General features: G+C 43.6%; 1 protein-coding gene and 1 long non-coding RNA gene across 2 annotated transcripts in view; one reads left to right on the plus strand and one right to left on the minus strand.

Annotated features, from left to right (window-relative positions):
- CNPY1 (canopy FGF signaling regulator 1) overlaps nt 1–365 on the minus strand; it is a 41,924-nt gene extending 41,559 nt beyond the window's left edge. The window contains exon 1 of the mRNA XM_077165208.1: nt 267–365. Within this exon, the coding sequence (XP_077021323.1) occupies nt 267–365 (99 nt within the window). The remainder of the gene's footprint in view (nt 1–266) is intronic.
- Nucleotides 366–7,487: 7,122 nt separating this feature from the next.
- LOC143687836 (uncharacterized) lies at nt 7,488–13,042 on the plus strand. Its single transcript, XR_013177697.1, has 3 exons — nt 7,488–7,688; nt 12,193–12,270; nt 12,677–13,042. It is a non-coding gene; the product is annotated as an uncharacterized LOC143687836 (long non-coding RNA).
- Nucleotides 13,043–14,071: the final 1,029 nt, after the last annotated feature.

Genomic DNA, 14,071 nt, shown 5'->3' on the forward strand with positions numbered 1-14,071 from the left:
GACGCGTTTGCTATTTTTATCCTGATGAACAACGGTGCCAACATGTGTTCCGACTTGACAAGACACAAAATTTAGGTGCGGGGAGAGATACTTCAATTTCAAGCTTAAAGATTACTTTGGGTCCCCCAGGACTCAGAAGCAATTTAGAACGGATACCCTGAACAAGAGAAAGGTTAGAAGATTAAGACCAACTGCTGTTTGGATAAATGGTTGGTAATTGCCCACATCCGCAATTATACACTGGCACATAATTTCTTTTCCGTTACCTTTCTCCTCTCCTGCGTCCCGTCAGGATTGATTCGGAAGGAGCCCACCTTGGTCTTCCTCTGCCGAGCCTGGGTGACGTCATACTCCACCTCGTCCATCAGGGCCCTGCATGCTAAACCAGACACCAAAGCATGACCCGTGTTAGAGAGAGAAGACAGCGCAGGGGCGGGAGGAGCTGTGGCCCTTCTAGAAGGGACAGGGGAAGGCTCACTGTTGCACCTTTCTCTAACTGTGCCTAGCAGCAATGTCCACATGCTCTAGGAGCTGGAAAGGATTCCTGCTTGTCCTCTGGACGCTTATGCTTACTCACAGAGTTTTCAAAGATAGCCATATCGAGACTATTTTTCTTTGTCTATGCTTTAGTACTCTTGGTGTTTTGCTTTGTTTTGTTTTTAAACTACATGCATGTTTTGCCTTTTCATTTAAAATATGTTGTCTTAAAGAATAAAGAAGCCCGTGTTTGCAGTCGATCAGCATACCCAAAGGCCCACTGGGTTGCATTAATTACACAGAAGTAGCATCTGCACTGTGGGAAAAGATTTGTCTAAAACCAGGCCCTGCTCCCAAAGGGATAATTTCGTAGAATTTAAAATTTAAAGGGACCCTTTGAAACTTATTTCTTATGGGTCATATAGCTGACTTTGTCCCTCTAAAATCCATCCTTCCCTTCTTCCTAGGCCTGTGGAAGGAAGCTGCCTTCCTAGCTGCCCAGGTGATGACTAAGTTAGATGGGGTCATAGTGGCTGAATTCTCACAAATAAAAAGGAAATGGATGTGATGTCTCTGACATCTGCCTCACTCGCTAAAAACGGAAACCGGTCTTGGACATCTTATCTCTCCCTGGTCCCTGCACTGGAGGGTAAGCATGACACGGACATGGCTTTGACCAGGCAGATGATGACAAGCCCTAAGGGATGTTAGGGAGGCAAGAAGGGAGGAGCCCGCTCTCCTGCCTCCCAAGAGTCTGGGATTTAGGACTAAATGAGGCACAGACAAATTTCTGCCTTACTCAAGTCAGTATATCTCAGGGTCTCTTTTTTGGACAAGTATAGCCTTTATATGGCCAGAACTTGCATTTTGGGACTGTTTATCTGATGCGGTTTTTAAAGCTATTTTCTGACGATACATTAGAACGTGGTGACCAATGTCAGGCTGTGTTGGTTACGATGAGGGTTATCGGCACGTTGATAGCTACCAGGTTGGGTGCTCTGCAACCCAGGCATAGCACAAGGAACTGCTTTCCCTGGTCCTAGCATTTCAAACGCTTTACACACCCAGTGATAGCAGCCCTAGGATTATCCTCATTGTGCAGACGTGGCTTAGAGAGAGTAAGCGATCTCCCTCAGGTTTCACAGTTACACAATGTGTGTATATCAGTGTGTGCACAGAAATCAGCATCTATGAGCCAGCGTTTCAGCATACAGATTAGGAGCTTGGGCTCTGGAATCAGACCAATTCCGGCTCCCTTCCTAGCTTACTATCCACGTGGTCCTCAATATATGTGAGCCATCACTTGTTATTAGGAATACCTATTACTAAGAGAGAAATCCAATGAGTGGTACTCAGTCGGTCCTCTGCTGGAGGAACCCAAGCCCTCCAGCGGAACGGTCTCCCAAAGACCACCAGTAGTAGGAGATGGAAGCTTTGCTGGTTCCATCGCCAGAGCTCTCCGTCTTAGTTTCCCAGGGCTGTTATAACACACACTAGGATGACTTTAAGCAGCAGAAATGTACTGCCTCACAGTACCAGAGGCTAGAAGTGGGAAACAAGGTGTCAGCAGGGCCACACTTCCTCTGACATCTGCAGGGTTCTGCCTCCTTTTAACCAATAATATCGTCAAAGATCCTATTTCTAAATAGGATCACATTCATGAGACTGGAGGTTAGGACCTGGGCATGTCTTTTGTGGGGGGACACAATTCAATTCATGACAGAGTCTATGACTTTATCTCTCAGCCCATCCACTGCAGAATGCAAGCTGCCTCCATTAGCCATTCTCCTCTTCTTCCACTGTAAAAAGCCTTCAGCCATATACCTGGCCACCCAGAATAAATGCTGTATTTTCAGCTCCCTTACAGCTAGCTGTGCCCATGTACCTTGGCTCTAGAACCAAGTGTTCTGTGGACCACTCTCGAGGGACAGCTGCCACTAGCCCTTGACTCCTGCTTTCCCCTTCCTCTATCCCACTACCTGGAACATGGATATTGACCCAAGTGTATCTTGCATTATTAGGACCAGGGCCGCCTCAGAAGTGTCAGAGTGTAATACCAGAAGAAGCTTAGGTCCCTGGGGACTTGGTGAAGCAGAGTTCTAAGCCAAACTGGAAAGCTTTCCTCAATCCTTTATGAAAGAGAAACAAACTTCCATTTTTTTTAAACTACTGTTATTTTGAGCTTTCTGTACTCCCAGATAAATATAACACTATGGCTCCAGGACAGGAATCAGGAAAGAATGTTTCGTTTTGGTTCTCTCCAATATGGGGATCCTGATATGTGGTAAATCTGCCTGTGGGGACTGGGAACTGACATGGGAGCGCATGTCCACATGTTCAACACCCACTGGGACAAAAATGGAGACCACTTGGAATACGTGAAGACAGCCATTACACGAGCAGGCATTCAGGGCTAGCAAGACCAGGAAGAAGGGATGTGATTTTCTAGAGCTTTCTAAAATCCTTTACCTTTTGCTGGTGGAGAAGGAAGATGGAATGGGAAACCATCTCTAGGGAGCAACGTATAAAAGAGGGTGACCGCTTCAGCCTGCAGATGCTTTGTTGCTGGCTTTACAGTAATTTCAGAAGGACAGTGTATTTACCTGGTGGAGATGTCCCGGACGGGGTATGAAGGCCAACTGCACGTCGTGGTCTAGGCCAGCCAGGTCATGACCAAGGCTGCTGGCAACCCTCTCTGTCCTGGTAGGTGGGTCCAGCCCTTCCAGAATTAACTAACAACTCGAAATCTGTATCTCTTTCACTCTACTAATAGAAGGCAGAGAATGTGTATTTGGACATTCACCTGGTTTCAAATCCTGTCTTTCTCATTTCTTATGTTTTCTTCATCTTCTCTTTATTTCTTTTAACTTTTTATTGTAGCACCATATGTACAACTCAAAATTTCCTATTTGAACCACTTTCTAGTGTTCGATTCAATTGCATTACTTGCACTCACAAATGCATAACCATCACCAATCTCTATTAGGCAAAATAGAAATTGCCTAATGAAGGCAATAGATATCTCCAATATCCCAAATAGAAATTCTGTACAACTTAAGCCTTAACTCTCTATGCCTCACCCCTGTCCTGGCCCCTGGTAACCTATATTCTAGTTTCTGACTCTATGAATTTGCTATATTTCATATTGGTGAGATCACACAATATTTGTCCTTTTGTGTCTTGCTTATTTTATTCAACATGATGCCTCCAAGTTTCACCCAATTTGTCTCATGTATATCAGAACTTCATTCCTTTTATGGCTGAATAATATTCCATTGTGTGCATATGCATTTTACTGATCCATTGATCTGTTGTTGGACACTCGGGTTTGCTTTCACTTTTTGGCTATTATGAATGATGCTTGTGAACATCGGTGCACACATGTCTATTTGAGTTCCTACTTTCAGTTCTTTTGGGCATATAGCAACAAGTGGGATTGCCGGGCTATATAGTAATTCTATTTTTAACTTTCTGAGGACCCACCAAACTGATTTCTACAGTGGTTGTAACCATTTTATAATGCCACTAGCAATGGAAGGGTTCTCATTTCTCCACCTCTTCATCAACATATTATTTTGTTCTTTTTTTTTTTTAAATAATAGCATCTTAGTAGGCATGAAGTGATACCTCACTGTTGTTTTAACTTGTGTTTCCCCAATGACCAATGATGTTGAGCATCTTTTTATGTGTTTTTTGGCCACTTGTACTATTTCTTAGCTTTATTTAACCTATATTATTTTTAGTTTCCTCTTGAGTAAAATGGGAATGTGTCTCCTACTTCCTATGGTGAAGACTTAATGAGTATATAAAATAACTAGCACATGCTAGACATTTAATTGTTACTTCCTTCCTTCTCTCCCCTCTTTGAATTCTCTTTTCTTGGAATTCCTTATTTTGCTCTGGCAACATGTCTTGAATTTTCTTTCTGTTCCTTGTGTCTACTTTACTCCAGATCCTGAAATCTGTTTCAAACTCCAGCCTGATAACCTAACCTTCACTCTTGATTGCTTCCTTCACTTGATAGAATGATTTGATACTCTTGGGTCTCTGGAGCCCCATAAGGGTGGACTGTCAGGCAGAAGACAAAAGGGAGGATCGGGCCCCCTCTGATAGCATGTGTCAGATAGCACACCACTGGGTGTGCTCCAACTTCGGTTCTATCTGGTCTCTTATCTTAATATCTTATTCCCTTTAGCTCACCCCAATGTTTTAAGAGCACCAAGAAAGATGAATAAAGGAAGGGCTCCACAAGGAGGATTTCCCACTGATGAGGATTCCCTCTGAAACAGTCATATTGATGCCATGTCAACTGATAGTCTACAAGCCCTACAACCTGCAGTGGGGACTGAGCAAGGGCTAAGGGTGGGGGTGGAAGGCCAAGGCACAGCCCCGTCATGTGGGAAAAGAGACAGCATCAACAAAAGGGCATGGAAGGGAACAGAAAACCAAGGAGCTGTGACAGACACGCATATGTGCTGCTCAAATGCCCCATCCAAAGGAAAGCTTTATTGCCTACTGCTGGCAGTACTCTCAGCAGACCCTTTCAGCTGCTGGAACTTGGCCTCAGCTGCAGAGAGCAGCTTCCAGGGACAGAGGGCTTCCAGGGACAGCCCATGTCTGATGTTTGATGAGCAAGGCAGGAGGATAAGGCCTGGCCATTTGACCCCAGTGGGAACAACTCTGACAGGCCATCTTTAATTAATTAATCAACGTATTTATTGATTTTGTGGTAACATTGATACAACACAAATTTCCCATTTTAACCACTTTCATGTGTATAATCCAGTGACATTAATCACACGCACAATGTTGTGTTCCCGTCACCATTATCTAATACCAGAACTTTTTCATCACCCCAAACAGAGACTCTGTACCCATTAAGCAAAAACTCCCTATTTCCCCTAACTATCCCTCACCCATCCGCCCCCATTCCTGGCCCCTGTTCACTTGTAATCGACTCTCTGATGGACCATTTAAGCCCTGGAGTTTCTCTGTGGAGTTCAGCTGAGGCTGTCCCTGGGCCTGATCACAGCTCGAGTTCTCTCTCTTCCCACTCCTGCTTCCATCCTCTCCCTTTCAAACGTGTTGAACCCAAAGGTGGTCTCTGAAAGACACCCTGCAAACTCACTCTGCCTCAGCCTCCACTTGCCAGGGAACTCAGAGACACTGGGGTCAAAGGCCAAGCCAATACCCCCCAGAACCACAGCAGCACCCCGGAAGGGAGAGGGGCTGCCAGAGAAAGCCAACTGCACTTGGCCTTCCCCTTCTCTGGAATCCGCTACCTGTAGTCTCAGCCCCCAGGGGAGGGACGGATCCTCACTTGGAACGGTCAAAGCAGACACATCTCCAGGGTCAAAGGTGATCTCCATTCATATTGGAAGGCCTGGGCTTCCAGGACAGGATGGCAACGTGAGGTATTCCAGGTCTGCCATCCTGACCTCCCCATGGAGGGAAGGCTCTATGAGAAAAGATAATTTTAAATTTCTGCCCCAGGTCACAGAACAAGTTAACAGAGAGTCACATCAGCGACCTGGGTCTCCAGATTTCTAGTCTAGCATTAATTTAAATGTTAATCTGAAATCTTCACTTAAATCACTGGAGTTTAGAGTTTATTAGACCAGACAGTAGGAGTGGAGCAGCAGACGAGATTGGCAGGTCACGTTTCCTGCCAGAGGGCAAGCCCTCCTCCCAGCTGGGCCCTTGCACAAACCTTTTTCATTCTGCCTGTCTCTCTTTCTTTCTCCCTCCTTTTCTCTCCCTCTCCCTTTTTTGGCATTTGGAAATGGGGAAGAGATGACGTTAGATGTCAGGGCTCATTCATCCGGTCACCTGGCGGCTGCACCAACAGTATGCTGGGCTAACCCGCCTGCAAGAGCAAAGCGAGTATGTGTGTCTCTTCCTGACTCTGCATTTAATGGTATCACTTAAGTAGCCCGGAATTGGCCGTGGTGGGAATATTTACACAATGGAAATGGCAAATGCTCACATTAGGGCTTCTCTCCCCACAAGGCCTCCAGCCTCGGTTGTTAAACATTAGCCAGCATTCCACTGCTCTGCGCACTCCACTGGTGTGGGATTTCACTACAGGTCAAGGAATCACTTGCTATTTTCCAGGTTATGAATAGGTACAAGCAAATCACAGAGGTTATAAGTCACGATCCACTCCCTCAAAGAAGCTTGTATTTAACTGGGGGGAGATCAGAGAACTCACTTATGGAGAAAGGATTTAACACAGTATAGAACTTCTAAAGATAACTCACTGGACGTTGCACTCAACTTCTGACTGGCTGTAGTGACTGAAAAAATTTGGGTTATCCAGGTCCACAGACAATACAGAATTTCCTCTATAGTTCTTTAGTCTACAAACTTAGGTGACCATTTGAATCACCTGGGGAGTTGTTGAAACTAGCGCTTCCTCGGTCCCAGCATTGGAGACTCCGAGCCAGTGGGTCTGGGCTGGGCCCACGAATCTTCCTCTGTCTTCATGCCACTTCGCCAAGTCAACGTGTGCCTGCAAACGCGGGACTTTCCTGTTCCCAAGAAGCTCACTGTTGACTGACTTGTGCTTTCTCCCATTTTCCCTGTACATCTTTGGAGAAGATGCCACTGAACAGGAAAGAGGAGCAAGGGGCCACTTTCTCTGAACCTCAGAACCTCAGAGAACATGGTTTATTTCTTCAAAACAAAACGAAAAATCTTTGGAGCACTTTCTGTAAGCTAGGTACTGGTCTAGGCATGACAATGATGACAATTCAAAGTACCCTACACTTATTGCCACCACACAAAAACGTTTGTATCTTGCTCAGTAGTGCCTGAGCTCCCTTAAGTGAAGGTGAAACCCTAAATAAACCCTCCCTGTTTCGCTTCCTCCTTCCCTCCCTTCCTTCCCCCATTCTTTCTTTCCTTCCTTCCTCCTTTTACTCTGTGCCACATTCTGAGCCAAGCATTGGAGATGCAACAATGGTTATGACTCATCCCCCATGGAGCTTACAGTCTAACTGGGAGGATGACAGAAACAAGCTAGGAGAGATCAGTGTTACAAAAGGGGCAGTAGAGAATGTTATAGAATGTACAATAATTGGGGCCTCAGAGAAAGCTTCTCTGATGAAGTGACATTTAAACTGAAGTTCAAAGAACAAGCAGGCGTTGGCCAGGCTGAAATTGAGAGAGAATTGTTCCAGGGAAAAGGCAGTATGTGCCAGCGGAAGGAGGTGAGATGGCATCAGATGTATTTGAGCCATAATGACAGACATTATTATAAAATCATGTATTCTTTTTCTCATTTGTTTTTATAGCATATGTATTCTCCCAACTTGCTCCATAATAGCCACTAATTTTTGTAATTGTTACATAATATTCCATCGTTAGATACACCACAATTTCCTTAACTTTTCTATCAGTGCTTGCTGGGTTGTTTCAAACGTATAAAAGAGGTATAATTTAACCTCACACATTATGCTCATTTGCAACATAGGTGCCTTGCCAAGTTAACCTTGGGCATAACTGTATTTTTTGTTCATTCAATCATTCAACAAATCTTGGAGAGCTTACTATCTTCTGGGCACTGTACTTGGATGTTGGAGCTACGATGGTGAGTACAAAGAGCCACAGTTCTTATCCCACTCACTCGTGGAGTTCACCGATAAAAGTGTGGCAGTGTCAAGTTCAAGAAAGGAGAAATTCAACATGCCACGATAACCTTTATGGGAGGTGTGAGAGATTAAAAGATTGAACCACAATATTTTACCATTCTTTCCACTAAGAGGTGGAGTCTATTTCCCCAGCCCTGGAGACTGTGCTGCCCTGTGGCTTGTGTTGACTAGTAGAGTTTGGTGAAAGAGATGTTGTGTGAGTTCTGGAGGCCAAGTTATGAGGGGCCTTGCAGCATCCACCTCTGCCCTCCTAGATGGCTCTGCCTAATATTAGATCACAGAATGAAGAGACACTATATGGAAAAAAAGGCAGGCGAGAGGCCAGCTCCAGGGCCCCAGACATGTGTGTAAGGCCATCTCAGATGCTCCACCAGACAAGCTGCTCCCACTGCGTGAATGAGCACGGGTGAGACCAGCAGAACTACCCAGGCAGCCCTTAGAATGGCAAGAATTCATCAATTGCTAATGTTGCAAGCCACTAAGTTTTGGGGTGGTATGGTAGATTGAATCAAGGACCCCAACAAACACAGGATCTTATTCTTAATCCGAGTCCCTGTGGGTGTGAACCCATTATAAAAAGAAGTTTAAAAAAATTTTTTTTATTAATAAAACAACATAAAAACATACAAACATTCCACACATGGCATGCAATCAACGGCACACAATATCATCACATACTTGTGTATTCATCACCATAATCATTTTTTGAACATTTGCATCACTCCAGAAAAAGAAATGAAAAAGAAAAAGTTCACATACACCACACCCCTCACCTCTCCATCTCACTGACCACTAGTATTTTCATCTACCCAATTTTATATTAACCTTTGCTCCCCCATTATTTGTTCATTTTTTATCCATATTTTTTACTCATCTGTCCATACCCTAGTTAAAAGGAGCATCAGACACAGATTTTCACAATCACACAGTCACATCTGGTCAAGAAGGTTTTCTCAATCCCTTGATGCCAAGTCCCGTCTCATCCTGGGATTTCTGTCCCACGTTGCCAGCGAGGTTTACACCCCTAGGAGTCATGTCCTACATAGAGAGGGAGGGTAGTGAGTAAAAAGAACCTTTTGAAGACGTTATTTTATAAGTTGTGGAAAACTGAGTTAGGGTTGGACTTCATCCATATTACTGAAGGCCTTATAAAGACAAGAAACTGGAAGCCAAAGTCAGAGAAGGACACAGAAAAGCCAGAAGAGTAGACACAAGACGAGAAAGATCACCATGTGATGGGAGGGAGAGATGCAAGCCAAGGAACCCCAAGGACTGTCAGCAAGCCAGCACCAGAAGGCTACGATTCTGGGAGAAAGGAAGCCTTGCTGACATCTTGATTTGGGACTTCTTCTGGTCTCAAAACTGTGAGTTTGTTGTTTAAGCAAACCCACTGTGTGATATCTGTCACTGCAGCCGGGCAAACTAAGACAGGTGGTTTACACGGTAATAGTAGATACACAAGGATCCCACCTTGTCAGAAAAGATGGGGTGGTTTCCCCAAAGATAGAGGATGGGTTGGCATTTATCAGGTGGAGAGGAGCAGAAACAGGGTTCTACAGAGTGGAAAAGTGCAAAGTGAGTCTGGGGACAATTAAAAAATGAACCAACCCATGACTGGAGAAAAGAGAGGGAAGGAGCGTGGTAGGTGACAAGGCTGAAGGGGTGAACAGGCCAGACCATGCAGAGTCTTTCAGGCAGAGGTAAAGAATTACGTCTTTATTCAAAGCCAACTGGAAACCACTGCAGTATATTAAGTAGGGATTGCACTTTTTAAATGATCATTTAGGCCGTGGTTAGGGGAACAGATTAGAGGAGACCACCGAACATAAAGGTAATAGCAAAACGCAGATCAAAGGATTAGAGTGGTGATAGAAGAGATGAAGAGAAGTAGTTGAATTCAACAGCTAATTAGGAGGTACACAGCAATAGGATTGGTGATGGATTGGATACCCAGGGTTTGGCGAATCTTGTTGGTTTCTTTCCAACTACCATTCCCATTTTATGTGCTAATAAATGCTGTTCGTATTTAGCCATTTGTGTCAAAGAAGGCTGGGCTAATCTAACGGTAGTAATTCCATTCCACCTGCCCACTGATGAGTTTGGTGTGGACATGTGACACAATTATTGCCAATGAGAAAAGAGAATCTATTGGCAGGCTTCTAGACAGGCTTTCTTTTCTTTTACAAAAAGGAAACATTCCAACACTTGATCTCTATCTCTGGACACTGTCATCTGCAGGTGACATGTAAATATGGCAGCAATACTAGAATCATGAAGGAGCCAATCTAACCTTCAAGCTAATAAGCTGAGTGTGGCAAATAGGACAATGGAAAGAACCTGAGTCTTTGATAATGTTGCTGAGACCAACAGAGAGCTGATTTACTTCCTGACTTCTTGTTGAAGCCATTTTTAGTCAGAGATTTCATTACTTGTTTCCTGAGCCCACATGGCTTCAGTCATAAGAGGGGAAGTTTCTTTTCACCTATCAAGAAAACCACAGCTGGCATCTTCTACTTTTGTTCATTCAGCACTTCAACGATGCCATGACTCTGCTTCTACTTCCCTGCAACGTCTTTGGCTTTCCCATCATGATCACTGGCAGGCTTCCATGGTTCTATACTTCAAAATCCTCAAGGCCTCCATCTAGAGCACGAAAGAGTGTGTCCTCACCTGTCAACTTCCATTTGTAAGGAAACGGTTCCCAGATGTCCACTAGCAGACTTCCTCCCAAATCTCACTGATCAGAACTGCGTCAGATGTCTAGCATGGAAATGCAATTATTATGTTTGGCTTAGACCAATCGTAATTCACTCTCTAGGACCAGGAAGGGTCTAACCTCTCCTATGAAGCACTTGGCTACTCTATTACTGAACAAAATCAGGGGTTCAGTTAGCCCAGAGATCCCCAGGAAATGTCTTATTCTGTGATAACCAGAGTACTGGGCAGTGATTCAGAGAGGCAGCAGGTGGGGGTAAGGGGAGTGCTGGAAAGAGGAGGTTCCACCAGCTGGTGGTAGAACAAAACAAAACCCTGAGGCTCTTACAAATATCACCAAGCCATAAATCTCCCCTCCCCTAACACATCACCAAGGCAACCCATCTGAGTGAGGGACTCCCCATTGAGTTTTAACCCAAATTATATTTTCGATGTCTAAAGTCAGAGCCACTGTAAAAAGAACTCATTTTTAACAATTTTAAAGTGTTCTGGACATGGAGCAAAGATGAGGGATGAATGGCAGAAAAGAAAAAGCTTGTAAATAATATTTTACAAATGAACAGGCAAACCCTGGTTACTCAGAACCCAAACAACAGGAATTTTTCTCCTATAAGATTTTAGAAAAAAAGAAGCAATAAAGCAGACTCATATTAGGATTTGATGGTGGTGGTGTTTATTTTCCAGGGAATATTCTAGTTTCACCATAATTATATTTATCTCCAGTCTTATTCAATAATCTTTGATGTTGAGAATAATGGCTTTTAGTCAACGAGGGAAGAGATCATTATGATCAGTAAATGCTATTTACTCTGGGAGAAATGTGGAAAAATAAATAACATTGCTGAAAGATTTCTGATAAAAAAAGGTCCTCTGATCAGTCTTCAGGTAACTAGAAATTTAATCAATCAAAATACATCATTTAAGTCTCACTTTTATCCAGCTAATTCTCATTTGATTACTCTTTAAAAATATTTTCCCCCAAATTTATTGAGTATTAAATTTTTCCTATGTAAAACTTTTGTTAGCTTTAAGAAAAGTCTGGCAAAAGCACAAAACGTCTATTTTTCACAAGGCATGGGGCAGAGATGCACTAAAAAGTGCAGTTCCTGTCCCTTGGGTCTTTGTCAGTTGAAACCCCCCATTTATGTGATTAAGGATAATCAAGGATAGCCAAACCTACAGCTACCCCTGGGGGAGCCGGAGAACGGCCTACAATAACAATAGCTTTCACTTATGGGTTGTTATTACTTGCCAGGCACTGTCCTAAGCACTCTACATGTGTCACTGCATTAAATTATAACAATCACTCTCTGAGGTAAATACTATTTTTATCATTCTCATTTTATAGATTTGGAAACTAAGGCTTAGAGAAGTAAGCACCTTGCTCCCAGTCGTACAGGGTTGTGAGGCCAAGAGTCAAAAGCAGGTCAGTCTCCAGAACTCTTCATTGTCTCACCAAATTGCCTTCTGTATAGAGGAGGGTTTAAAAATAAGCCTTTGATGGGTGGGGTAGCTGGCATGAAGTGTATCTTTGAAATGCTCGTGTGAGCGAATACTAAGAAAACTAAATCATATTACGCTAAGTTTTGGAGACCCTCTGACAAGAACCCAAGTCTTTTCCATCAAAAAGCGTTTGGTTAGACAAAGAACCTTAAACGCAGAGCATGTGTGAGTTCTAATAAACAGAGGAAGAAATAACCCAGTTGTTTCGGCTCTTAGCTAGTGCACACAGCTGCCTCAATCAATGTACCCTCCAATTATTAGGGGCCCCTTTAGTCCTGTTAAAAGGAATCTTACCTATTTCAGGGGAATCATATGCTTTCTCTTCCTAGGAAGAAAATGATTTTCCAATAAAGTGTCAGAAGATACTAAAGTCGGTTCCAACTAGGATCACAGCTCTCTTGCCTGAGGGAAGGCCTCGGGCTCCGGGGCTGAGGAAGCTGGGCAGCAGAGAGGATGCATGCAGCTAACCCAGTTCAGGTGGGAGGTAACCGTTCTTGTTGGCTCATTAGGAAACCAGCATCAAGAGCAGTGACATAAACCACTCTCAGAAGGAGCAGCGTTTCATGTCCTCTGTGGAAGGAGGCTTTCCTGAAGAAGGATCAAGGGAGAAGAACTGAAATCCCTGACCCACCACCCCTTTAGTGGAAACACTGGCTCTCTAACACGCGCGGCACGTTCTAATAGACCTTGGCGTTGACCCAGGTGCAGGCTGTGATGTGTGCTCTGTCTGGTAACTGTCCCGTCAGACTCAATTTCCCTGTCAGCTCTTACACTAACATCGCTGAAAGGGCTCAGAGTCCCCAGGCTGGCTAAAAGGTGTACTTCTGGTCAAGAAGCCACAATACAACCCAACTCCCTAGTTATCCCAAAGCTTAACTCAACTGATGTAAAAAAAGATTGATCAATTTAGGTAACTCGGGCTAAGGGAATGAAACAGGGGGGGAGGTGGATGGTGAAAGAAGGGGACATACAAGTCACTGGGCCAAGCACTGTTCAAACTAACCCCACACGGAAGATACCACGAGGTCAAGAGTCTTGTGGAGCAAAAGGGTACAGCCGCTGTAGAAAACAATTTGGGGGTCCCTCAAAAAGTTAAACATAAAAGTACCATATACCCCGAAGAACTGGAAGCAGGGACTCAAAGAGATACTTGCCACCAATGTTCATAGCAGCATATTCACAATCACTGAAAGGTGGAAGCAACCCAAGTTTCCATCAACAGATGAACGGTTAAACAAATGTAGTATATCCACACAATGGAATGTTTTTATTCAGCCGTAAAAAGGAATGGCGTTCTGATATATGCTTCAAAATGAATAAACTGTTAAAACACTACACCAAGTGAAATAAGGACACACATTATATGATTCCATATATATATGAAATATCTAGAATAAGCAAATTCATAGAGACTTAAAATAGATTAGAAGTTATCAGGGGCTAGGAGTAAGAGAACGGGCATTATTGCTCAATGGGTACAGAGTTTATATTTGGAGTGATGGAAAAGTTTGGGTAATGGAAAGAAGAGGTGGTAGCACAACATTGTGAAAGTAATTAATCTCACTGAATTGTATGGTTAAAATGATTGTGTGTGTGTGTGTATATATGTAACCAACATATATAAAATAATTTTTGTTAAAAAAATCCTTATTGAATTCTACACCACCAACCACCTGGGCCCACCCATCTCTGAAAAGAAAACCAAAATCATGCAGTTCTTTTAT

The sequence above is a fragment of the Tamandua tetradactyla genome, chromosome 1, assembly GCF_023851605.1.
Source record: "Tamandua tetradactyla isolate mTamTet1 chromosome 1, mTamTet1.pri, whole genome shotgun sequence".
NCBI lineage: Eukaryota > Metazoa > Chordata > Mammalia > Pilosa > Myrmecophagidae > Tamandua > Tamandua tetradactyla.